Genomic DNA, 26,417 nt, shown 5'->3' with positions numbered 1-26,417 from the left:
AAGCAGAATGAGGTCACAACTAAACCCAGCTGAAATGCAGGGTATTTAAATAATGCCAACTGAAGAGGAGCTCAACAGTGAAATCAAAGCCAACACGTAGCTACAAATGCAGCTTCGATTATGAGAGTGGGAAAGACTGACTGACAGCAACAGAGATTATGCTACTTCTACTTGGACCTTAAGACAGAGATAACTATTTTTCAATGGCCTTCAGATGTGGCACATCAGTGGTTCCAAACAATTCTGTTTGATGCACCCCCACAGCTCATCAAGTATTTATCGAGTACATTTAGCATGTACTCAATCCTTTTAGCTGCCATTTCGAGTAAGAGACTTTAGTTCAACTGGATTTGTCCAATTGTTTTTGCGCAATGAAAAAGTATTCAAGTGCCTCCTGATTCTTTTTTTTCCCTCCAAACTACATTTTCAAGGGTCTACTGTCCAAAAATCCAGAGAAAGACAGAAAATCTATGAAGTACTTTGAACCTCAGCCAACCTTTCCCTTCATTTCGATTAATTCAGTTTCATTTATATAGCTCGAAATCACAACGACCGTTGCCTCGAGGTGCTTTATATTGTAAGTAGTGCTGTCAGCGTTAATCTCGTTAAAATGACGTTAACACCACAACCGCATTAACGTGGCAAATCTCCGTTAGCGAGTTGGCACGGATCGCCCTGTGCGTGGGGCTGCACGGCGCTAGCACATTAACCAGCTAAACGTGCTAACGCGTTGACAATATCAGAGAAATCACTTGGCGACAGTGGGAAGGACAAACTCCTTTTTAACAGGAAAAAAAAAAACTCCTGCAGAACCAGGCTGATCGCACAGCACGGCTGTCCTTTATATCTGTGTAATGTTAACAAAGCTGGTGATGCTGAAAAACTCATTACTCCATGAAAGCCTGCTCTTGAGAGCACTAACAGGGAGTTTCTCCCATATTAGCTTCTCTTCACTGTCTTCTTTTGAAATCCAGAATTACATTTAAAATCTTTATATACCTTCCTCTCGTGTACAAATGCTGAGTGATTAGACTCCATCTCATCTAACAGCCACTTTAACCTGGACCAAAAAAGAACCCCTATGTTAAGAGGGCCAACTCAGTACAAAGCAGGTTTTTAGCTTGATACCAAAAAAATATACGTTTCCGCCTTCATAGGCAATGTATAGCGGGTGATTTTTTCCCTCCCCCTAATTAACTCACTCATTTGAATGTTGTTAAAGCTTAGAAATTGGGTCATGATCGCATTCAATGCCAGGTGTGCCATTTCCTAAGCTTGACATCTGCTAAACCTGTGTTTGAAATGTTGATGGCTTTTAGTATCTAAGAAATATGATGTATATTATGTGTTATTGGCTGAAAGTGCAGTAATTCATTACTCTTATTTAGCAGGTGTCCATGTCTGCACATTGGCCCTGTAAAAGCCCTAACCAAGCTTGCTAGCATTAGACCATAGCTTAGAACATAGGTGTCAAACTCTGGCCCGCGGGCCAAGTTTGGCCCGCAGCCTAATTACATTTGGCCTGCGAAGCCATACCAAATTATCATTAGAGCTGGCCTACCGGTATTATACAGCTAATATATATATTGTTTAGTATTAAGCTTTGCTTGTTCCATGTTCAGTTTTTCAGCAAAACTTGTTTGAGTCCATAAGAAGAGATTCATTCTTAAATCTGGAGGAAGATCTTTTTTTCAATAAATATTAACGTTAGCCCGCGACCTTGTTCCAGTTTTAAATTTTGGCCCACTGTGTATTTGAGTTTGACACCCCTGGCTTAGAACTACTGACAATCATCACTTCTGCCTTTAAAAAAAAGAAAAACAAACAAACAAAACAAAAAATGCTAACACTGATGTTTAAAAATTAACATGCAATTTTACATCTGTACAGGCTATGTCCTGAAGCATTTCCCAGCTTTCACATTGGCCTGGGACCTCTGATCGTGCAATGAGCAACTGTCTTTCCCCTCTTTCCCTAACCATGTATTTATACACTATTGGACGTCATTAACTTTGTGTTTCCTCTCTATAATTTGCCTTTTGCTCCATTTGTTATCTCTGTATACTTTTTTTCCTTCTTCTCTTTTCCCATTCTCCCATCCAGTGGTGGCACTGGGCTGCCCTCGTTGCACTTGGTTTGCCAAAAGGGAGATTTTCCTCCCCACCCACACAGTTTATTCTCACAGATGATTGTTGGAACAGTGGGTTTCTGTCTCTATTTTGAGATAACCATTTCTATGACTCGTATAAAATAACTGGATTTAAGAATGAATGCAGGAAGTCACAAAAATCTAACCTCTTTTCAAATATTTGCAGTCACAACTCCACTGTGTGAAAGACACTGGAGGCTAACAAACCATTAAGGGCAAAAGTTACAGTTTTACTATTTTTATGTCCTCTGAGAGGCACAGAACACACATGTAAGGTAAAAAAAAAAAAATCTGTTAAATGTAAAGAAAAAATCCAAATCCTATATATCAGGCATCGGGGTCCTGTTATATTCCACAAAAAGCAGCAGCACAATGTTGTGGGGATGCTTTCCCGCTCCAGGGTTCAGGCAATAATTGAAGGAATCCCACTCTCTAACAGAGAGGTCTGGAGAGGAAAGCATCAGTATGTCAATTGAAGCTCAAGTGCCACTGCAGCATGACAATCATTCTCAAGCATATGAGTGAGTCCACCTGTGAACGGAATGAAAAATAAAAATGGAAACTGGCAGAGAATAAAAATAAAATATTCAAAGTCTGGACCAGAACCCTGTTAAGATGCTGGGGAAGTGCCTGAGAAGAGGAGTTCACCCTCTGATGAGGCTGCAGTAAAGAACTTCTGAAAGAAGAATTGGATAAAATTTCATCACAGCGACGTCTGAACCACATCAAGATATTGGACGTGGCACTGTTTGCAGATGTTTTCAGAGGTGTGGGTAGCACAGCCAGGTTTGATTGATGATTCTCGTATTGGATAACCGCGTAGCTTCTTTAAATGCAAATACGATTTAAAATTTGTATTTTGTATTCGCTCAGGTTGCCTTTGTTTCAGATAAAATGTAAAGAGAAACTTAATTTATCTCACATTTATCCATCACTTTACGCAAGTGGATAAATCGTGGCCTGTGATTGGTTTGGTTTGAATAGAGGAGCAGATAAATGCTTGTTTATTCAGATACAGATCCCAGAATCAAAAGATATCTGGGATATAGGAGTAAACTGGGCATTTTGCATCACAAAATCAAGCAATTAAAAAAAATTAAATTAAATAAAAAAGTCAAGTTCAAGAAAATGTCAGAAATGAATCTGAATCTAAATATCTTCCTTTATCCAGGAGCCCAGTTCATCCACGGTTTGTGTGGAGGAATTTTTAACCTCTGCTCCATTAGCTGTACGTATCGCCAGAATAAGGTACAGCATCCTTCCAAAACTGCATTCATTTTTCACTTCAAAGTTCTAAACACAATATCCCACAATGACAAAGTGGAAAAACTTTGCTTGAAATTCATCAACTTTATTAAAAATAAAACAAAAACATGTACAAAAGTATTCACAGCCTTTTCCATGACACTAAAATTTAACTCGGGTATATCTTGTTTCCAGTGATCATCCGTCATCTGCTTCTACAACTTGAGTGGAGCCCATCTGTGGTAAATCAGTCTATTGGGCATGATTTGGAAAGGCCACCTGCCTACATCAGCTGTAGTTGACAGTGTATGTCAGAGCACCAAACCGTGAAGTCCAAAGAACTCTGGTCTGTAGACCTCCGAGACAGGATTGTATCGAAGCACATCATCCGTAAATGGAAGAAGTTTGGAATGTCTACCTTCTTATTGAAGCAAGTGACCAACCACCCAGTTTTCAGTCTGACAGAACTACAGTGTTGCTCTGGGGAGAGAGGAGAACCTTCCAGAAGGAAAAGCACTTCTGCAGCTCTCCAACAATCAGGGTTGCATGGTAGTGGCCAGACTGAAGCCACTCCTCAGTAAAAGGCACATGACAGCCCAGCTGGAGTTTGTCAAAAGGCACCTGAGGGACTCTCAGACCATGAGGAAAAAAAAAAAAATCACCAATCTGATTAAACAATGATTGAGCTCCTTGGCCTGAATGCAAAGTGTCACGTCTGGAGGAAACCAGGTACCGCTCATCACCTGGCCAATACTGTCCCTACAGTGAAGCATGGTGGTGGCAGCATCGTGCTGGGGGATGTTTTTGGCAGTGGGACACTAGCTGGGATCAAGGGAAAGATGAATGCAGGAATGTACAGAGACATCCTGCTCCAGAGCACTCAGACTGTACCTACAAACATGATATATTTTTGTTTTTAATTTTTAAATACATTTGCAACAATTTCAAGCAAATGTTTTTCAAATTGTCAATACTTTCAAGATGAACTGTGGACTTTTATTTTATTTATAAACCTTTGACTCTAAACATTATAGCTGGCAGTAGCGCCATCCACAACCTGAGTCAGAGGACCACGAGGATCATCCACTTTGTCTCTACGACAAAAATAAGTAAACGTTATGTGAGCTGCTTCTTTGGCCCTGCAAAGCAGAGGTACTACAAAGGATCTCCAGTGGATGCGCGGTGATGTTTCCTTAGTCACCTGGATTAAATCCAGGGTTGTGTTTACTGTAGGGGGGATTTTTGCTTGGCCAGGATGAGGGCTGGTGATGGATCCCCAAATACGGTGAACAGATTCCAGCCCTGCTATGTGGTCGGCTGCTGCTGCTGTTGTCTTTCATGGCATATTCCTTTGAGGCAGGAGTATCTGAAGGAGTCTGCAGTGAGGCGCTGCTCAATGAGCAATTTATATGTCCTCAACAAAGCTTCTTCTTTAGACCCCGAAGGCAAGTCTTAATTGTTAGACGTGATATCTCCACTCTCCCTCTCTGCTTTCTTTGACTGTTTTTTCTTCTCTCTCCTCCCACCCACCCTCCCTCCCTGCAGCTATTAGGAATTGGATTTGGAGCAGAACGATCCATTTAGTTTCTCTCCTCCGTTTCTATCCCTCTCTCCCTGCTTCCACACCTCCTCTGTAGGTTTCTCTCATCAAAGCCCAGGCTTAATCTGTCTATTTTTACCTCAAGGAATGAAAGCAAGGGATGAGGTAATGTTTTTGCTGTCCATCAGGTGGGCAGTGGTGCATGAGCTCTCTGGTGTACATAGCATACGGAGCTAGTGCCACCACGTGGACCGAGATGAGAAGAGGTCTTACGAAAGCAATAGGATGAGCATGAACAGAACTGCCTTTTCATTAACTCGCTAATAATGATCAAAAGAAAAACACAGAGAACATGACAACAGATAAAGATGGACAAAAATCCACTGATGATAGCTTTAAGGTAAGTGTGACCCACTGCATTGATTCATACAAACACTGTCAGGCAGTTTTAGAGAACTCAAAGCATCTTAAGATACAACTATAAAAGCAGAGCTCCCCCTAGTGGGTACACACAGTAAGTGACTATGACAAAACAGAAGGTTGTATTTGTAAAATAAAAAGCAGAAAACTTTGATTTCTGCTTTGAATTTTAAAACATAATGGAAACTAGGCATAAGGCATGAAATGTGACCATCACAGATCAACTTTCAAACTGCAGAAAAACAAACCAAAAAAAAAAAAGAAAAAAAAAAGAGATTGATGCGTGAAAGCGAAGACATGTTATTTATCAAGTTTTTAAAGATATGTTCATCCAAATACCGAGCAGTCGTCCTTTGCAGTGTTTTACGAACTGTTTAACGCAGAGGTGGAGAAATTGTTTTGCTCATCATATAACTGTAGGTTCATGCACAAACGAAAGTATGAAGGTAGTTGCAGGCAGCAGTCTAACATCTGGGCCCACATTCATTAAGACTCTCGGAGCAGGAAATCAGACAGCTGTCACGCTGGCACCTCTTTAGTCGTGCTTTTGAAAATCAGGAGTGAAAGCACTGAGGGAGTGTTTTAACTTCAGTCTGGGTAAATGCAGACATTTCATCCAGATTTTCACTAATAACTAAAACTCCACATGAAAAATCATCTGAAATGTCATTTAAAGCTGAGAATTGTCAGTATTTTCAATCATGCTCTAATTTGTATATAGTTTTTCTCTTATGAGGAACCTTTTGGATTCTAATCTCTAAGAGCAGTTTTTGAACCCGAGAGTACTCTGAAAACTTTTTTATTGTGGAGGAAAAAAAGAAAAACAGATAATCCTGCTATTTACTAGTAGAACGCATCCAATCCTGCTGTCAGGAGAGCAGGCAAGAGCCGATGCATTGTGGAAGTTTCCATGTTATTTCTGCTGGGGAGAGAATCACTGAAGAGGCCCCTGCAATCTAAACACAGCACAAAAACCCCAGTGGTGAGGCCCAACGAGGAGGAGGAGGAGGAGAACGATGCTGGTGCTACAGCTCAGAAACCACAGCTGTTATCTCTGACTTTGCATAAAGCAGACACCTAAATGAACAAGCTTGTTGTTGAATGTGTGGTGAGATGCAGTAACACCCTCAAAGGTCTGGACATTGTAATGCAAATGGTTATGCAAATGTACTGCAATATGCTGGTGACGCGTGAAACTTTAATGGCAGTAATCTGGGAATATAAACACATAAATATGGGCCGAGATGCAAAGTGTCAACACGACAGCAGGTATTGTGCTAGTGTCCATTAGCCTGAGATAACAACAATGCTAACCTTCCAATACATAAGGATACATAAAATCCTCCTTTTTCAATCTGTTCTTTATAAACATATATATAAATATTTGTGGAGCACACAAAATGTATCTTAATATTATAGTGGGCATTAAAAATAAAGGAAGGCAAAGAAAGAAATAAAAAAATAAAAACATTATCTGGATCAGGAATTCATACTCTTCCTAAAAGTTTTGCCCTTTCTCTACCTGCACTTGAAGGCACCGTTGTGACAGCATTGATGGGGTCTGATAGAGAAGGTAAAAAAGTGGCTTGAGTCTGTGAGTTAGTCGTCTTTGCTGCGGCTCTGGCCGTTGCAGCTCGGAGATCGGCCTGTGCAGAAATCCCGTGGATGGTCTTTAAAGTGGAGGCAGTCCAGAGCAAAGTGTGGAAACTGCTGGATGTAATGAAGAAGATCATCTGGCAGAGATGGAGTGTGAGATTAAAACAAATGTTAACTTTACATTCTTAATAATCAAAACACTAAACTTAAATATAACATGTAATATGTGGCATCTAAACAGCATATGTAATTAGCTCTTTTGTTTAGCAGCATTAGCATAATTACTCTGATCATTCTAGATCATTAGAGATCGGACTGAAAGTGGCTATTTTGTGCAGATGGGTTGTTTTATGGTAAAAATAAAAAGGTTCTTTTATTGGACAAGAAAAGAATGCTCACAGAGGCTTTGACAGTTTCTAGAAAAGGCAGATGGTGGATGTAAAATCTCGTCTAACAGATGGTATTTATTTTCTTCAGTAAAGCCGAGAAGAAATCAAATGTGACGGTGACAGCACAGACGAAGTGGGGGACACACTGACAGATGCTGTCAATCATCTCTAACGTGGGCTCATTAGTACAATGGTCCTATAAATAATTTGACATCTCTGTCAATGTGTTAAAATGCTTAAAACATGTTACAAACAGAAACAGGGTCTTACCATAAGTGATCTTTCCTGTGTCGGGTCCGAGCGTTAAGCACACACTTGAAAGTCGCACTTCCTTCACTCCTAACATGATTTCCAAGATGCCAGCTAGCTCCTCCTCCAGGATTTCCCCGCTCTCCTCGCTCTCGTACATCTGCGAACCCGGCACGAAGCGTTAGCACAATGCTAGGAAACCTACGCTGGTACACCTGTTAAACTGGTTAATGAGCACAGGTTAATCATAGCGCAACAACTCCATGCATTTAAGCCTGTAGACACAGTCAAGGGGACCGGCTGGAATCAAACCAGCATGAGAATGAGGAAGAAGGGTGGCTGCTGGCTGCTGGTCCAGTCAGGCTGATCTGAGAATTTCAGATTAGCTTCCAGTCAAACCATCTCAAACTGGTTTCTTGAACTTGACAATGAGTTCTCTGTACTCAAATGGCCTCCACAGTCATCAGATCTCAATCCAATAGAAAACATGTTGTAATGTGGTGGAACAGGAGAGTCACACTGTGGATGTTCAGCTCACAAATCTGCATCATCATGTCACTATGGCCCAAAGTGTCTGTGGAATGGTTCCAGCACCCTGTTAAATCTATGCTATAAGGCATCTCTCAGGGTGAAAGCTGATACTAGCAAGGTGTACTTGCTCAGCTGTTGGTCAGTGTATGTTAAACCGGAGTAAGCAGTATAAAAACTTACCTTAAAGGCCAGTTTGAGGGTTTCCATGGACTTTGTGGGTCGACGAACGGTCGACAGAGCGATAACGTAGCGCCTGACGTCTATCTGTCCATCTCCATGCTGGGAACAAAAACACCTCGGTGAACAAAAGGAGCAGGATAAGCCCCACACTTACAGCACAAGTATCCATTGATCTGACCATGTTATCGATTGAAATGGAGGACTGTGGTGTACATATGAAGTCTCTAGTATATTCACCTACTAAGCACTAACCCTGATTTTAACTTTGTGGCAGTGTCATAGCTCCTATATAGACAAGGTTTCAAACTAAACATAGACCACTTTTAGCCCAAGCACTTTAATTATTTAATTTATTTAAATATAACATGTTTGTTGTGAGGCCATGGTCCTCAACCGGAAAAGGGTGAAGTGCCCACTCCGGGTCGGGGATGAGTTCCTGCCCCAAGTGGAGGAGTTTAAGTATCTCGGGGTCTTGTTCACGAGTGACGGGAGAAGGGAGCAGGAGATCGACAGACGTATTGGTGCGGTGGCCGCAGTGATGCGGACGCTGCACCGGTCTGTTGTGGTGATGAGAGAGCTGAGTATAAAAGCGAAGCTCTCAATTTACCAGTCGATCTGCGTCCCTACCCTCACCTATGGTCACGAGCTGCGGGTAGTGACCGAAAGAACGATATCGCGAATACAAGCGGCGGAAATGGGCTTCCTCCGAAGGTTGGCTGGCCTCTCCCTTTGAGATAGGGTGAGAAGTTCAGCCATTCAGCCGCTGCTCCTCCCCATCGACAGGAGTCAGTTGAGGTGGTTCAGACATCTGACAAGGATGCCTCCTGGGCGCCTCCTGGGTGAGGTGTTCCGGGCACGTCCCACCACGAGGAGGCCCCGGGGCAGACCCAGGACACGCTGGAGAGATTATATCTCGCAACTGGCCTGGAAACGCTTTGATATTCCCCCGGACAAGCTGGAGGAGGTGGCTGGGGAGAGAGGGGTCTGGGCTTCTTTGTTTGGGCTGCTGCCCCTGTGACCCGGCCCCGGATAAGCAGAAGAAAATGGGTGGATGGATGGATGGACGTTTGTTGAGAGGTCAGCATAGACAGAATCTACCCAGCTAACTATCAAGCCCAACCAATTAAAGTATTTTATCAATATCAAATTATTTTTATTATTTTAAAGAGGCTATGATGGTATTTGACTGCATTTAGGACTAGATAGCCACACAAAGTTCAGTCTACATACAAAGACGCCCAATTTTTAAATTTAAAGTGGACTCATTACAATTTTCCAGCTGCATATTTTTATTCCTGAAGAATTTTACTAGAGAAGCTTTGGATGACTCATAGCTCATAATAATCCTTATTTAGCTTATACTGAGCCTGTGACATAACACTGTTTCGGTTGCCTTTCCCCTTCCTTTAAATTAGCTTCTTTATGGTTGGCTGCTTCTTACAAACAGATGAAGCTGCTGAGCTCACAACTAGCAAGAAAAACATCTATTTGTTGATGCCTGTGGACCATCACAATGCCTAATGTTCATGCCTCCATATTAACGTCAGACTGTAACTGTGTGATTGTTCACACAGTACAGAGAAAACCATCTAGTCTTAATTTAAGGATTCAGCTCATGAAATTGTTTTTTTTTTTTTTTGTGTTTGTTTTTTAAGGAGTTTCTGAAAAATTGTCGCTCCTTTGAGCACCTTGTAAAACCCTCTGTTTATTATTAGATTTATGTATCAGGATGCCACAAAGAAAAGCACTGTTCCAACTGTGGCTCACTATTAGAAATGTATCTTTTACCTTTTTAGGATACATACAGGCAGAGTTAAACCACACAAAGCTTGTGTTGTGTTACCGATAAAGTGGAATATTAAAGGCAGCAGATCTGGTTTTAAACTATGCTCATTTTAAATGGTCACAACACTAAAAACAGATTCAATGACAAAAATCTAAAACTCTACAACTAGTTTCTATCAAAAATGCAGGAGAAGAAAACTTTGCAATTTCTTCCAAAAGCCTCCAAACTTCCAAACATTCTCCTCATATCCTAAACATTCCTCTGTGGCCCGTCAGTCCTGCCCAAAATGCCTCACCGCTTCCCTTCACCCTGCAAACACATTAACTCTGAAGTAAAATTCATTGACTTTACCTTTTTTTATTCTCTGCTATGAGAACTTTATTTTATTTTATTGTGATTTTCATGAATTTGAAACAAATTTTAAGAATTTTATCGTTTTTATATTTTGCAGAAAGCAACAAAAGAACAGATTTTTATGTATTTTTCTGTAAAGCTCATTTTATAACTTTGTGTGATTATTTGAGCATTGCTGGATCTTTTTAAAAAAACATTTTTTTAATCAACTTTTCTTAACATTAAATCCACGTTTATACATTTCCCTTTGCTATATCTTGTGCTTCCTTCATGTTTACCTCATCAAAGAAGCTGTGAACTTCTTTAAGTGTGTCTGTAACAGGGAGGTTGAGGAACTGGGCAAAGTCCTCCAAACCCAGTTTGTCTCCCTGGAGCTTCCTGGCTCTCCTGGCCTGCTCTTCAAGCACCCTGTCTGTTGTTGCTGCTCTCAGTCTGTTAGGACGAAGCAAAAAAAGGAAAAACCTCAAAGAAGCCAGATTAAATAAGAGTAAGTCATACTGGAAACAACACTAAAAAAAAGACAGTACAAAGTGTGGAGTTTCCTCAGCCTTTTTTAAAACAAATCCAGGGGGAAGAAAAAAAAAAACAAAAAACAAAAAAGGAGGTCCAACATGGTTATAATTATACTCGTAAATTGAAGTTCATTGGGGTTTTTTATTTTGGCTTTTGGTTTTGGTGTGTGTTTCTGCTCAGCCACCAATAGGTGGCAGTGTTTACACACTTTTCCCAAAGTGTTGACTCAGCACCCATCAACCAAGCAGTTTAACTAGTCGTTCCAGTCTCCCACCACTTACCCTAAACGACATGTTAGCTGGTTGAACTCTAGGAGGCTGCGATAATCATATATGCCCAGAGGGCCGCGCGATAGGCTGATCTCAATGTCATCAAAGGACAGGTCTTTGAGCGGCAGGTCCAACGCCCTACGAGGACAGAGAAAAAGTTTTGAGTCAAGAACATCCAAAGCAAGCGTGCGTTGATCATCGGACACTTACTTGGCCATGAGCTTTCTGACGTTGCTGGCGAACAGTGCGGGGTTTTCTTTCTCCTCGTTCGATGGACTGTAAACAGGCAAGTACTAAAGAGAGAGTTCAACTCAGTCTTGTTGTTGTGACACTGATCATACTGCTCGGCAACATAATAATGAATTGCAATAAGTCAGTTTGCTGACTTCTGTCATACGAAACCGCTCACCTCAATCTCAATGGAGTTATGAGGCTGACACAGAGTGAGCCACAAAATGTGAAACCTGGAAGACAGAACAAACAGCTTCATCTACACCCTGATGGAAACAAACAGCTTGTAACTTTAATAACACAGAGTGGGAGACTGTGTGTGTTGTTGTTTTGTGTATATTCTATGTAACCCTGGGAATGCGCTGGAGTCGATCACACCAGACGACGATGTTTGCTTTTAACCAGCCCGTTACACATGCACCTCTCTGCTCTGGTCGGCTAAAAAAAACAAAAAAAAAAACAGCACCTGGTCCCTTTTTTGGTGTGTTTTTTTTGCATGCTGTGCTTTTTTTAATGCTCCCTGATGGAACAAAAGTGTCCTGGACACACAGCCTCGCAGACATATTCCCAGCGTATTCCCACAGTGACTGTAAAGGTGTGTGAGAGAAAGAAACACTCACGCTCCGGGACCTTTCCACGTCCATGTAATGGTATCCTGTGGAGAGAGAACCAAACACCCCATGAAGCAGTTTTATACAAATCCACAAACTCTTTATGTATCCATAATCACTGTGAGGCACACTTATTACAGTGAAACATAGCAGAGATCCTAGCCTGTATAGAAAAACCACCTGTTGGTTTGCAGAATATTGTTTTTGAAGCCTCAACTTTGCTTTGTGAAAGCAAAACACCTCACTTTCTATTTTATAAGATGGAAATAGTCTAATATATTGTTCAAGGCAAGGGTCATGGCCATCACATTTAAAAGTCAGACACAATGTAGGCTGCGATTCAAAATTGCATTAACCAATAGCGACACTCCCCTGAAGGAAGGACGACTGAAATAAAGCTGTGGACCCTCCCCTCACCCCCAACCGAGAGAAGAATAAAAAAAAACCAAAAAAAAAAAACCCACAAAACATAAAACCCCCTTAATTCCACAACACTTCCTGCGTGCTGCTATTCCACACTCAGTCTCATAACGTGAGAGCTGCCAAACATGACCTGACTTGACCTCGCATCGAAGAAGGCGGCCATCACTAAATTAACAAATGCAAAGAGACTGAATGGAAGCACATCTTGTGGTGCGCAGAGAAAAAACAAACTAAGAAGCAGTCACCCTGTCCTTTATTTTCACCTTCTCTGCCTCACTTAACCGTCTTGCGGTGCCACGGTGTCAAAGAGTGAGTACACCGAGCACCACGGGAAACGGTGACAAAGGCTTTCGAGGGAATGAAAAGAAAAATGAGGTAACAGGAGCTGCATGTTTAATGAAAGAGCGGGGAGAGGTGCTGAGAGAGAGACATGACACCTCTGTGTGCATGTGTACATGCGCACGTATGTACGATGCGTGTGTGCGTGAGAGACAAACAAAGGATGAAATATCATCCCACTACAACATGAGCTCATTCAACACAAGAGGAACACACTAATGTGAAGGAAAGAACTCACTGCATCACAGGCGTGTCAGTGTGGGTGTGTACAGTGTACGTGGAGTCACTATAGACGTGACCTACGTCTAAAGCTGCAGGTATGGGAGGAGCCACAGAATAGGATCAAAAGGAAGAGGACAAGATTTATGGTGTATACCAGTTTGTTTGGGTAGCGTAGTATCACTGGCTGCACTGGGAGTCCTGGGATGAAAGCACCTGAGGAAGACAAGAGGAGGAGGAAGGTGATGAGAACAATCTGGTATTTTTGCTAAACGTGATCGATTGTCCCCAAACCCAGCTCAAAGCTTTTATTTGAATCCTACTTCTTTATCTTGTGTCAGGCATGTCACACGTCAAATTTATTTGTTTTTATAGAGTCAAAGTAACTGAGAAATTAGCAGTATTTGATGGAAAATGATGGGGAGGGGGTTTCCAAATAGATTTTATGAGTACAGAAAAAGAATAGAGTTGGACTGCATCAACTGGTTTAGTGAGTGATAAGATCATAACCTCAAAATAACATCGGGAACAGGGACAGAGCGTTTCCATTGAATTCTATTATATCTTGCTGATGATGGGCAGGCTGATAAAAGCTACATACAATATTTATCACTGGACAAAGACCTACTCAATCTATTCAGTAACTTATGAATGGATTGCAAAGGGTTACAAATATTACACATGAGCATCAGGCTCAGTTTACCAACTTTGTGTGTCTGCTGTTTAATGCTGGCCACAGACCATACAATAGGTTTTTAGAGTTTTGATGGATAAAACATCTGCCTGATGCTGCTGTGAATGAAGCTGCTTATATCACAGCAAAACAGTGAACATGTAGCTCAAGCTGAAAGTCACCAAATCATCAAAACTGTCCTATAATCAGCTGGTGTAGATTTAAAACCAGGTTTTCTTTTTCCAAGATTCAAGAAAATGTTGCTAGAAAAAAAGAAATAGAAATGAGATATCTAATATATAACAAGTTCCTTGTACCCTGTAAATGAAACACATAAAGCTAACTACACAACAACCTGAAAAAATTACAGTAAGTAAGTAAAAGAAAACCAGACGCATGCATCATGAATCACCTAGCTCAGTGTGTATTTGAATAACAAGCCCTGGAGGCAGGGCGAGGAGGATTTTAATAGTTGTTTAATATCAGTGATGGAAAGGCTGATGGAGAGCTGGCATATTAACTAGAGTGTAAATCAACAAAGAGTCTCCGCCAACAAACACTGATGAGTGGCTGAGACCTGCATTTAAAATGAATAAAGTTATAATTAATCGGTTTTCTCGTGAGACTGTGAGAACGTGAAGAGGAGTGAAAGAGATCTGCAGCATCTGAATGATAATGACGAGACTATAGTAAGAGGACAGGCAGACAGATGAGGAAAGAAACGCTCTATTAAAAGACTGAAACGAGAAAAGGACATAACTGCAGTGTGCATTCACACACAAAGGTGGCTTAAGCACATTAACACACACACACAGTTTATCTGTTGAGCTGGGAGCCAGTGATGAGATGTAACAAGAGGAGACACATCCAGAGAGGACCGGTAACACATCGCACAATGATCTAACCAGACACTCACACAGTGAGTGAAAGCAGGACAGAGTGTGACCCACAAGGCTCACTGCGAATGGCCGAATTAAGGACTGGAAGCAAGGGGATTAGACAGAGCAGGCAGGGAACAATGGCTGACAACGTCTCACACACACACACACACACACACACACACACACACGGGATGTGAGCAGAAATATAAAGAGATGAGTGCAACAGTTCTGTGTCCTGAAGCAAGTCACCGAACCTCCAGACTCACTGTGTCAAAAGAGAAATTCATTTAACCAGACATCTACACCTCCAGTTGGCAGCTATGGAGTCAGCCTCATTCATACATAATCGTTTACAAGTCCACGCACACTACGTGAAATGTTTAACTGAACAAAGCAAACAGACCAAGTGTCTCCATTAACAGACACACCCACTACTAAGAACTATAACCAAACAGTCGTCAGGCAACAAAGGCAACAATGAACCTAATTGTCACAAATGTTTTAAAGGGATCCATGAAGTTATTCATGTATTTGTTTGATCCTTTTAGAAAAGTAAAACATAAGGTGCGGGGGCCAGAATCCAATCTAGTCCACTAGACAGCTTTAGAAAATGTGAAGGAGCACATAGGTTTTGAACTTAGCTGTATTATCACCTCCACCCCCCAGTGCCATCCGTACTACAACATGAGCAATGAACTAATAGATAAACAATTACATGTTAAAAAACAAAACAAAAAAACAACAACAACCAAACATTGGATTTTAGCAACTATTTGGGGTGTTTTGTTTTTGTTTTTTTTTATCTACTAAAGTCCATCCATCCATCCATTCGCTTCCGCTACTATCCGTTTCAGGGTCGCGGGGGGCGCTGGAGCCTATCCCAGCTGTCATAGGGCGAGAGGCGGGGTACACCCTGGACAGGTCGCCAGTCTGTCGCAGGGCCAACACACAGGGACAGACAACCATTCGCACTCACATTCACTCGCACATTCACACCTAGTGGCAATTTAGAGTTTCCAATTAACCTATCCCCACAAACTGCATGTCTTTGGACGGTGGGAGGAAGCCGGAGTACCCGGAGGTAACCCACGCAAACACGGGGAGAACATGCAAACTCCACACAGAAAGACCCCGGCCTGATGTTGGAATTGAACTCAGGACCTTCTTGCTGTGCGGCAACAGTGCTAACCGCCGTGCCACCGTGCTGCATTTTAATGTTTACTTTTAAAAAAAAAAAAAGAAAGAAAAGATATTTTTCTGTGAATTAACGACAACTTTCTATTTTGTGATTACACGATAGTCTGCGCAGTGAACTACCTGAACCTTTTCTGAAATTTTACACATTAAATCATGTAGTCTCACCGGTCGGTCCCACTTACGCTCAAAGTCGGCTGTAGGTAAAATGAGTTTACTCGACTACGCTGCTTGCAACTAGTCGGTTAGTCTGTTGTTTGGAAGTTGTGCAAAAGGGGAAGATGGTGTATGTGGCGGGGTATGGTCTGTGGTGCCATGCCCGCCATGATTCATTTAAAGTAGTGCCGAAACCCAGCAGGCGGCATGGCGGAACTGCAGCCGGCGGTGTCACGCTGCCAGCAGGAAGAACTCCCGGACCGGATCGAACGTGGGAGGCAGAGGATTAAAAATCTGGCAGCTCTGATCGGGTTCTGGCCAGCACCGCTGCCACCCCCACCGGCATTCCCCGATAGCGAGGGAGTGGAGGAGGTCCAGACTGTTCTGGCGCCCATCCTGACCACCAGGGTGAGGCCAGGCAGGATGCAGCCAGCCACCGCGCCCATACCCACTCCATGGGTGGGAGTGGCTGCTGCCAGGCAGGGGCCTACACCCGTTCCTGCTCCCCAAAGGAGGGCCTCTGAGCAACCGCCGGGCCCACCACTGACTCACGCACCTGCCCAGCCATAGGTGGAGGACGAGGTGTGTGAGAGATCGGCGCAGCCAGAGATGGAGGTTGAGGCGCCTGCCAAGCTGGAGATGGAGATCGAGGCGCGCGAGGCTCCTGCCAAACCAGAGGTCCACATGCTGTCCGGACCGGCCTCACTTCCACCAGAGGCTGGCAGCAGCCGCCCGCCAAGCTGCTGGTCCCCAGACCCACCTCGTCACCAGCCCCACTGGATACGTGGGTGGTCACCTGAATGGACACCTCCCGGTAGCTGGACCAGGGGTGCCGACGGTCAGGGCTGATTCGACCAGATGGCTCCCCGGCCTCAGTTGGGCGATGCGGGTATGTAGCGGGGCGTGGTCTGCAGTGCTGCTACAGGGAAGGCGGACACACCTGAGCGGCATTCGCAATCACGCCTCACTGGCTTAAAAGTCTGGTTGTTGTTACTGGTGTGTGTTAAGCTGGTGGCTGGAAAGCCGCAGCCTAACACTGCAGTGTTACAGCACCAACAACTGTGGAAATAAACGTAGATGCTAAAATGCAAGCAAACATGAACGGGTCTGCCGTGGTTCATTTACAGTGCAATAGTGAGCCTTTTACCATTGTCAATGGAAAATTGTATTTAGTAGTCAGTATAATCTTTTAGTGATATAAGTTTGCATATGGTAGAATACTGCATGTAGTTATTTGTATTAGAAAATATTCAACCATGTATACTTAGAGGCATATAATTAATTGCGTGTGATCTCTAACAGGCTGCAGGCTTGGGGTGCATCCCAGGAATGCACCCCCACGTCTGGGAGCATGAGAGCTCATACCTTGTTTTATTGTTTTACGGCAGAATTAACGTAGCTATGTCTGTTTTAGTTTAAGTGCTTCTTTACATATAGATGAACTGCTGGACTTCCTCACCGTGTTATCTAGGGTGGGGGAGACTACCCCCTTTCCTGACCAAGGATGTACCTTTTGTGCTCTCATGACCCTTTGATCAGCAGGACGGGGACACACACACACACACACACACACACACACACACACACACACACACACACACACACACACACACACACACACACACACACACACACACACACACACACACACACACACACACACCTACTGAAGTATAAATAAAGATTGGGGCAGTTTCTTAGTGCGAGTCTCAGTCTGGAGGCTGCCCTTGCTAGCAAGAAGTTCTGTGTGTTTCTCTTCTCTGAGTCTTTACTGAAGAAGTGTTTTAGAATATTTTCCCTAACAACCATCGAGTGAAAATTTCTGACTTGATGGTGGGTCTAGATGGAAATGAATGAGATTTTATCAAGGTAGTTTGCATGCATGACGAGTTCAGAGCAGTTTTATTGAGAACCAGTAAGAATAAACACACAAAAGACTATCTTTACAGTCAGGCCAAAGCAGGAAGTGGACTGAATACATACCAGCCTTGAATAAGATTAGACCCGACCTGTTGGTGCAGGTCCCCTCCGGGAATATCATGATCTGCAACAGACACAAATCGCTCTTCATTTCTTGTTTGAATTTGCTCTCGCTTTTAATTTATCACCTTTAAATTCCCGGGTGTCAGCTGAGATCAGATCTCTGTGCCCTTATGCGTATATGCATGTAGTTTACCTGAGGCCACTTCCCTCCAGAGCACGCTCTCCGCCTGATTTCCTCGACAGTTTTTCGTCTCGAGTCTTGGTCTGACCGAAACACGAACACTGGCCTGATGTAGCTGATCAAAGCTGGGAGAGGATGATGAAGAAGTGGATTTTGGAAGTAAGCCACAACAAGTGAATTAATGTTCAAAACACTGAATAAAAGAAAACTGATGGAGAGTTGACTTAACAGAATGCACAGTCTTTGTCACACAGAAAGAAAGAAAGAAAATCTGGAGGCATCTATAGCTCAGCTAAATCTATTTAGTTACCTGTCTGAATGCATTCTGTTACATTGTGCATATGCTGTACATTATTATAGGAATTTCAGTAAATGTGCACTTACTGCCCCAGACTGGGATGCTCCTGCTTTCCAGTTTGGTGACTATGGAGCACATGGTCATAGTGACTGGGATGGCATCAAAGTAAGAAGAATGTGGTGCCACAGTGAGGATGGGCGCTTCAGAGGGTTCTACCCGTTGTCCCTTCACTTTGATCCAGTGGAAACCTCCGCAAAACCACATGGCTCGCATGATCGCTCTTAGACACAGGTCTATAAACCTGACGAAGGACACACAGACAGCTGCAGAGGGACGTTGCTAGCTGGCAGAGTTTTCAAGCGATGTTGAAATTTACACTTCCCGACACTTCACCCAATGCATGAAACTATACATTTTTAGACATAAGTTGTAACGGCCGCCGTTTTCTTTGTGAGCATTTATTACACGACGTGCTGCGGGGAAAAGCCTGTTCTAACGTTTGACTCTAAGGTTTATGTTTTAGCACCTGGCAGCTCTTTTTTTTACTTCTCATCCGTAAATAATCTGCTCTTTCACGTGATTCACATGATCTTGAGTTTTATTGTGAAAGGTCTATGTGGAACATAAACAAGCGGACACGCGATGCTGTTACCGTCGTTGATGCTAACCACAACGCATAAAAACAGTCGCTTGTCCGTCCATAGTGTGGTTATATTAAAAAATATAAGAGAAAGAGAGAACTTTAAGAAATGAATATAGCCACTACAGTGACCATCAAAACGATGAAAAAAAAATATTGCCGTAAACAGTTTATTTTGCGACACCACGAAACAAACGATAGCGTAAAACGAAACGATAGATGTTTTTATATCCTCATCCGATATATATCGTTATATCGAACAGCCCTACACCACGGAAATACATGGATACATTCGAAGACTTTCAGGTGTTTGGACCAATGTTTTCTTTTCTGATCAAACCAGAAATCCACAGCTGTGCGTGTTCACAGAGCTTTCATTCTCACCTGCTGGACGTCACTACCTGACAAGTTTTACTGTCTTAAGAACACTGCAGAGGCCTTATTGACAGTATTTGGCTCCACACGAGTGTCCTCAGGTAGCCTCTGAATGCTGGACACTCGGAGACCTGTGTCTCTGAGTGGGAGACCAGAGATCACATTAACATGTGTGTCTCTGTATTAACAAACATGCCGTGTTGGCCCAGTTTATTTTTCTTATCAGTGTTGTGAGGAGACCATAAATAGCATTGCGTTTTCTGTTGTATAGTTCCTTTGCTGTTGGTGTTCTTGTTATTGATAAAAAGTGTTTGTTTGGGTTTTTTTTTTTCAAAATAGCTGATTTGCCAACACCTGCGAACAAATATAATTCTATAAAGTTGTTCTGTATAGTGTGTAACTGTTGATATAGAGCGTTATTAAATTTATTGCTAATGCAATGGTTGATATGACACTCATCATCAGACCCCTGCTATAGACATATTTATCTTCAGAATGTGAGTGAGTGGCTAAATCTGTTCATGTTTTTAGCAACAATTTTTATTAATCCGCAGTCTTTTTCACTAATGTTGTGTTTTCTGTGTTTTAAATACAACAATGGGCTCAATATTTTATTTTTTATAGGTTGTCAGTAACGAAGAACCTGTAAAAATGACAGAGTGCTGCACTCTAATTATTCACACAACTAACATTTGTATAAAAGCATACCAGCATGCTGATGTTATACTGAGCAGACAGTGGGCAACAGTCAGCATCTCAATTTATAATTATATATTGCAATACAATTTACAGGATGCTGAGATTTTCACACATTTCTGTCTAATCCCATAAGTCTTAGTAGCACATGGGTGCTTTCACACAAACCCACCTCCTCCACCACGACTGAGGCTCGATCGCAAACTCCGAACGTCCCAGAGAAGCCGTGAAGGCGAAGGGCCACGCCAGCAGCATGAGGAAAGAGACCAGCAGCAGCCGCACCGGAAAAACTGTAACTGACATGAGTCCTATCTGCAGGGACAAAACACACAGAGACACAAACAGTCACACTTCTGCTGCACTTCAACAACCTGCTGTTTACTGTAACATCCCTGCTGTGTTTTAGCCAACTGTCAAAAAAACAATAATTAGCATAGCATACATTCCTATACAGCTGAGAAACATGCTATTACATTTTACAGTGTCAACACTCCATCTGTGCCTTTAGCAGAACACAAAACCACATAATTAACACTAACTGTGCTTGTCTAATCGCGCTTTAAAAGGCCCAACACACATCAGCGGTTTGCACTATCAACGCCGATTACCGAAAGTAAGAATAAAGGGAGGATATAGGCTTAATTGTGTTTGCATCTAAACAACGTTTATTTCAATATATTAACAGCAAATCATCCTAAAATATACTCTTATTCACACACAGCCCTTTCTACTGCTGGTGTCGTTTGAAACCAGACTCTATGTAAAAGATCCCATTATTTGTGTGTTTTTGGGTGTGGCAAGCCCGTGACTCGCAATTTGCTACTGAATGAGTATACACGGCATCCTCAGGTTCTCAGTCAGATCCAGCGTTTGCTTATTACATCTTTGTTCCTACAAAAAACCTCAACTCCAACATCGCTAATATCAAAGCTTTAAAGAACAGCAGTCCCCAAATCAACCGATTGAACCATGCTGACTAAAGCCATCTTCTACTTGCAGTGAAGACTGAAGAATCATTCGGTATACAGGAGACTTCATGGTCGACTCAATGATGACAATGTGTCTAGATCGTGTGCTTTAAATCACCCCTCTCAGCTGGTGTGAGGTATTAGGTGTGCTGATATGCTGTGTTTGATCTAAACCAGTTGGTCTCATCTGTACAAGGACAAGGTTCCAGAAGTCTTGTGGTTTGTCCAGTTGCATCTTTACAAACCTGAGATGTGCTGACATGTTTGTTTTTTAACATGCTAACTGAGGCCTGTAGCCTGAGCACTCAACAGTCTGGTCTTTGAATGCGGTGGGATGTCCACTCCTGGAAAGGTTGTGCCGCACATCCTTTTTCTGACAAAACCCGTGAAAATTCTGTTTGTTCACCAGAGTTCATGACTACACATCAAATCTCTGGGATTACTCATGAATTACCTTAAATAAGCCTCAGATCTGACAGTTGCTACTTCTATTGCCTAATGTTATGACCATAAAGGATTCTGTTAGTGTTTCTGTTTAGTAAAGGTCACTCGTGGTGAATGGATGACTCTCATTGGGTTTAGCCAACAAAAGTTCACATGTGTTGGGTTTAGTTCGCAATAATTTTACATAAATACGAAGGTAAAAAGGATAAAACTACAGGATGATAAGGATATAAATTGAGTTGACTGACCTGTCATGACTTCTCTTACTGTGTAATGACAAAGATTTGGCAAAGTCACGGCCTCAAGGGCAAATTCAAACTGTGTAACATTTAAAAGCTCCTTCGTTTTGCTCGTATGACCTCTATTTGATCCCTTCATTCTACACATTTATTGCGCTCCCCCTCTCATTGAGCTCCAAGCCTGCCTTACAGTGATCTACAATCATGCTTCTCGCGTATCCATCCATCAGTCTCTCACTCTCTATTCCAAGTCGCTCAGCTGTACCTTCATTTATCTTGCTGTTCTTCCTTTTATAGTTTTCCTCCTACTTTGCACTGGTGTGTTTTTTGTCACCCCTCAAGGGAGTCATATGTAACCTCCCCCTCCCCTCCTGCTCCATCTTTCTCTTCTTCCCTGTGTAGTTGTCTATCTGCAGGAACCCAGGTGCACTCTTCAGGGCTGCATTAATAAATAAACAGCAATGGGGGTGATTTATAATGCTCGAACGCCTCTCTCCACCCATCCGAGCTTGTGCGTCACCATCAGAGCTTAACAAGTCCATCTGGGAGGATCTGCTGACATTTTCTCAAGAGGTGGCATAAGAAAACGCAGGGGCGGGGCAGAGGGGTGCAATTTCCAGTGTTTTAGGAGAACGCCGGCTGATCCTTGACTAAAGATTTGAAATTTGCAGTAGAAATGCACTTCAAGAGCACTGAGCTCACTTACAGCACACAGAATAAAAGTGACTACAGATCAACAGATGTAGATTTTTTTTCTTATTGTACATTGACGCACAATTTGTTCAATATTGAACGTTTTAATCCTTCACCCACTAAAAAATGTATAAACAACTCAGATTAAAGCAGTCACTGAATTTCTTTGTCATGTCATAGTAACTGATGAGGTTGCTCTGTTGTACCTAATGCTAAAGAGATTCTAGGAATCTACAGTCTTGACACGCATACGTGTACATTCAATTCAATTCAATTTTATTTATATAGCGCCAAATCACAACAAAAGTCGCCTCAAGGCGCTATGTATAGTTGCGTTAACACTTTCAGGAGACATTTAAGGAATGTAGTGACTCAGTCTCTTACTTCTCACTACTTTCACTTTCTACACATATAAAGACAAAGCAAAACATCTGGCACGTACCTTAAATGTGACAAAAAAAAACAAAAAACACACAGGGGTCTGGCCAGGCAGCAGAAAGTTAGCTCGATGTGATGGAACAGTATTCTCCCATAGGTGTTCACTTAGGTTAAGATCTGGTGAATGTGAAGGCTATAGCACATGATTCATGTCATTTCCATATTCATTGAACCAGTCAGTGACCTCTTATGCCCTGCAGTGACCTCTTATGCCCTATAGATCGGGGAAATGTCATCCCGGTAGAGACCACTGCCATCAAGATTGAACTGTTTTATTATTTCTGACCTAAAGTCCCTCGACCTCTGGCTCTATAGATGCACAGCTACAATATTTATTTCTGCTTGACATGTGGCAAAACGTGTCATTTGTAGGTGAAAACACAGAATTTGTAGTTATTGGCTCCCCTTTGTACAAAGAAATATTAAAAATTATTTTGAGACCATGTTCTACAGGTTGTGCTGCACGAATTGACATGCAGAGCTGCAGATGTGCACATTTTGTCTGCACCTCACAGCGTCACACTTTTAAAAGTTTCACTACTAGTGGTTGTTAGCAAGTATCTGCAGACTAGTGGCATCTGCAGCAATCTGATAGTCCCTAAATCAATCACAAGCAAGTTTTTGGTCTAGCACCCTCTTTGTGACCAACTTCACACAATAGCCAGAAACCCCAAGACACCACTTGAGGGGAATATGCAGTCTCAGGGCTCGGCCTCTGGGCCTGTGTGATTGAGGCCATAAGAGTGACTGATACTGGGATATCATGATGGGTGTTTCAATTTTTAGAGGTTCAACAAACCACCTATTTCAGAAAAAATAATCCTCATATAAATGGTAAACTTGATGACGATTACAACGGATCTAAATCCACTAAAATATTTTAACACTTCCGCTGACAAACCATTTTCCCAAGATACATTGCTCCCCTGTGTATTGTGGCTCACTACAGTTTTAACCCGTTAGGAAGGTAATTGCTCTTGGCTAATTGTTTTCATTGAGGCAGTGAATGCGTACCCAGGAAGCACTTAACCTGTCCTACCATTTGTCATATTTCGGCTGCCTGTGCAGCAGGAACTGAAGCCAGGCAGTAGCAGATCAAAGCCAAAAGAAACACAACTTTATACACACACGCACTGTTAAAGCCGTGTCTGGTATTAATCCCCATCCATTCGCCGGACATCGCAGCTCTGTTTAATGTCACAGGCATTTTGTTTGTGAGCTTGAGAGCTGGCAGCTGTTGGCCATTCAGTAATGCGTAACTCAGCTGGAATGAGCTTCATTTGCTGACCTGGTTGGTTTACGGTGCTGTGATCATGTTTGCTGGGAAGTTAGAAAAGACATTCCAGGAAGAGCAGCACCAATCTACTGCCTATAGCAAACAGATTCATAAGCATTAAGCAACCATGCAGCCATATCTCTAGAAACAAAAGCACTGAGGAAGTTGCGTTTTGTCGCTTTCCTCGTTTTCCTTCAGGCAAAACGTGTATTTGTTTACACGAGCGTATAAACCCTTCACAGGTTCTGCAAGTGGAAAAGCGTCCCTCTGGAAGCAGAGCAGCAGGAGGTGTGAACCAGACACAGACACACACATGGTCAAGTTTACCTTCGATGACCTGCTGCGGTCATATGGCACAGACACGCTTCCAACTTAAAGCACACGCCGACTGAAAAACTGACACACTCAGGCACTAATAAGAGGGGCCGGTGGAGTTAAAAGCTTTCAGCAAGCCAATGTCAAGTGGTTGATAATAAACACACACGGGCCTTTTTTTTTCAGTCATCTTATCTCGGTGGATTTGTTAATGGTTAGGCAGCAGTGAACCAATTTTCAGACCGTTGTATGTTTCGTTGAGCATGAAAGCAGACACCTCTGGGCCCTGGAGCTATGGGAGAGGTAACCTGAGGGGGTCGATCAGGGCTCTCTTCATATTTTCACATAAACCTTTAACTAGATAAGATGATTTTCAGTTGATCAGTAACTTGTGTTTAGGACAATGGCATGCTGTCAGCAGACCCTAAATCACTTAAGTCAGAAAATCTGCTGAACCGCTTGATTAATGAGGAATCATTTCAGCCATACTGCTCTCCTCCAGCAGCGAGCCAACTGATGCAGGAATGAAGCCACAGCTGTCCTGTCTTTTCTACATTTCCATGCTTTAGAGCACATGCCTTATTTAAACTGTACTTTTCCCATCTTTGCTTTTCTTACTGCTGTGCAGGCTTTCACCACTCCGGCAGCCTAATGAGGACTATCTGAGTACACATTAAACTTGTTTAGCTGTCAGCTTGTTTAGCCGTCGGCTAAAACTCAAGCGTAAACACAGCCCAACTGTGTGTGCACTCAGTGAAAGGAAGCAGCTGGAAATGCAGAACTGTGGCCTAACAGAAGTGAAGTGTATGTTGGGCTGATTAGCATGTGTCACTGTGCCAGCTAATCAGGTCAATATGATAGTGCACAGGGTTTCGGTCTTGCAAGGTCTTCCCATCCACAATAGGCCTGTCATTAAACAAAACATTAAATAAACAAACAATGCAAATGTCTGATATGCAAAAGACGGTCAATTAAGATTCAAGACTGGCTTTACACACCCATCCAGGAAAATGTGAGGAAAGTGGCTGACTCCACAATGAACCCACAAAGCTTCAGATAACACCAACAATGCAGGAAATGGGTCTGCATGGCAGGTGCTGCTGTGTGGGTAAGACTGAACAGGTGCTGCTGTTTATCTCTGAGAAAATAGAGTTCATTCAAACGTTTTTTTTAAAAAAAGACAAAAAAGGAGCTCTTACTCTTGCATGATTTTCCTCAACACTGAATGAATTCACAGCATGTTTTTAAATCCGCTATGACACAACTTTTGCTTTTTAAAAAGGGGCACAGAAACTAGATTTGTCACCGCACGGTTTTTGTCCTTTTAACCTGTTTGTCGTCATTTCAGCTGAGTGTCGGACCTGAACCAGGAAACAACTTTTTTCCTAGACAGCCACACAGCATTATCACACTGCTGTCGGTTATTGAAACCCTATCCGTGTTCTGTGTTTTCCTCGTCCGTTTTTATTCCAGTCAACATTAACGAATAAGAGTCATGAAAAAACAGCGTCATTAAAGCGTCGGTAAAGTTTAGGAAAGTAGGAAAGTCACTAAACAAGCAGCACATTGTGGTCGGAGGACGGAGGAATATGTCTATCTAACATCATCTTAGACAAACACAGTTTATAACTTGTTATTATCTTTACTGTCTTACCTTTATTTTTTCTGTCATGGTCAATTTGAGCTCGTGCACGAAGGGGTTTTTACCCCCTCCTGAAGGGCGACTGTTTGAAGGCTTCATGGTGAACGACCTAACCCGCAAATAATAAAAGAAAAATGGTGCCTCAGTGTGTCCTGTTACTCTTTCGCTGATTTTATTCTGCTGGAGAAGTCTTCCCCCTCAGTCTGTCACTCTGTCACGGACACCGATGATGCTGACTGGGTGGAGAGGTGTGCCGCTCACCTCATGCTTCAGATCAAGCC

General features: G+C 42.5%; 1 protein-coding gene across 1 annotated transcript; it reads right to left on the bottom strand.

Moving 5' to 3' along the window:
- Window positions 1-5,297: 5,297 nt before the first annotated feature.
- Window positions 5,298-26,417, bottom strand: lpcat1 (lysophosphatidylcholine acyltransferase 1). The gene is made up of 14 exons (XM_082521960.1): window positions 26,149-26,417; window positions 20,294-20,433; window positions 18,497-18,711; window positions 18,125-18,237; window positions 17,932-17,992; window positions 13,202-13,260; window positions 12,073-12,107; window positions 11,631-11,685; window positions 11,432-11,514; window positions 11,234-11,359; window positions 10,718-10,871; window positions 8,300-8,398; window positions 7,610-7,748; window positions 5,298-7,087 (listed from the first exon to the last, which is right to left on the bottom strand). Exons 1-14 carry the CDS (start codon window positions 26,233-26,235, stop codon window positions 6,954-6,956), a joined length of 1,500 nt encoding a protein of 499 aa, XP_082378086.1. The 5' UTR covers window positions 26,236-26,417; the 3' UTR covers window positions 5,298-6,953.

This window comes from Aulonocara stuartgranti (genome assembly GCF_965226115.1).
Source record: "Aulonocara stuartgranti genome assembly, chromosome: 22".
NCBI classification, from domain to species: Eukaryota; Metazoa; Chordata; class Actinopteri; order Cichliformes; family Cichlidae; genus Aulonocara; species Aulonocara stuartgranti.
This window is presented reverse-complemented; position numbering and strand designations above follow the sequence as displayed.

Bases quoted from the DNA above. Each gene is read 5' to 3' on its own strand.
- lpcat1 (XM_082521960.1), bottom strand. From the start codon at position 26,235: ATGAAGCCTTCAAACAGTCGCCCTTCAGGAGGGGGTAAAAACCCCTTC. The intron at 18,712-20,293 runs GTGGGTTTGTGT...GTCCTTCGTCAG, and splicing joins CCTCAGTCGTGGTGGAGGAG to GTTTATAGACCTGTGTCTAA. The intron at 17,993-18,124 runs GTAAACTACATG...TGTCTGTTGCAG, and splicing joins CTGGAGGGAAGTGGCCTCAG to ATCATGATATTCCCGGAGGG.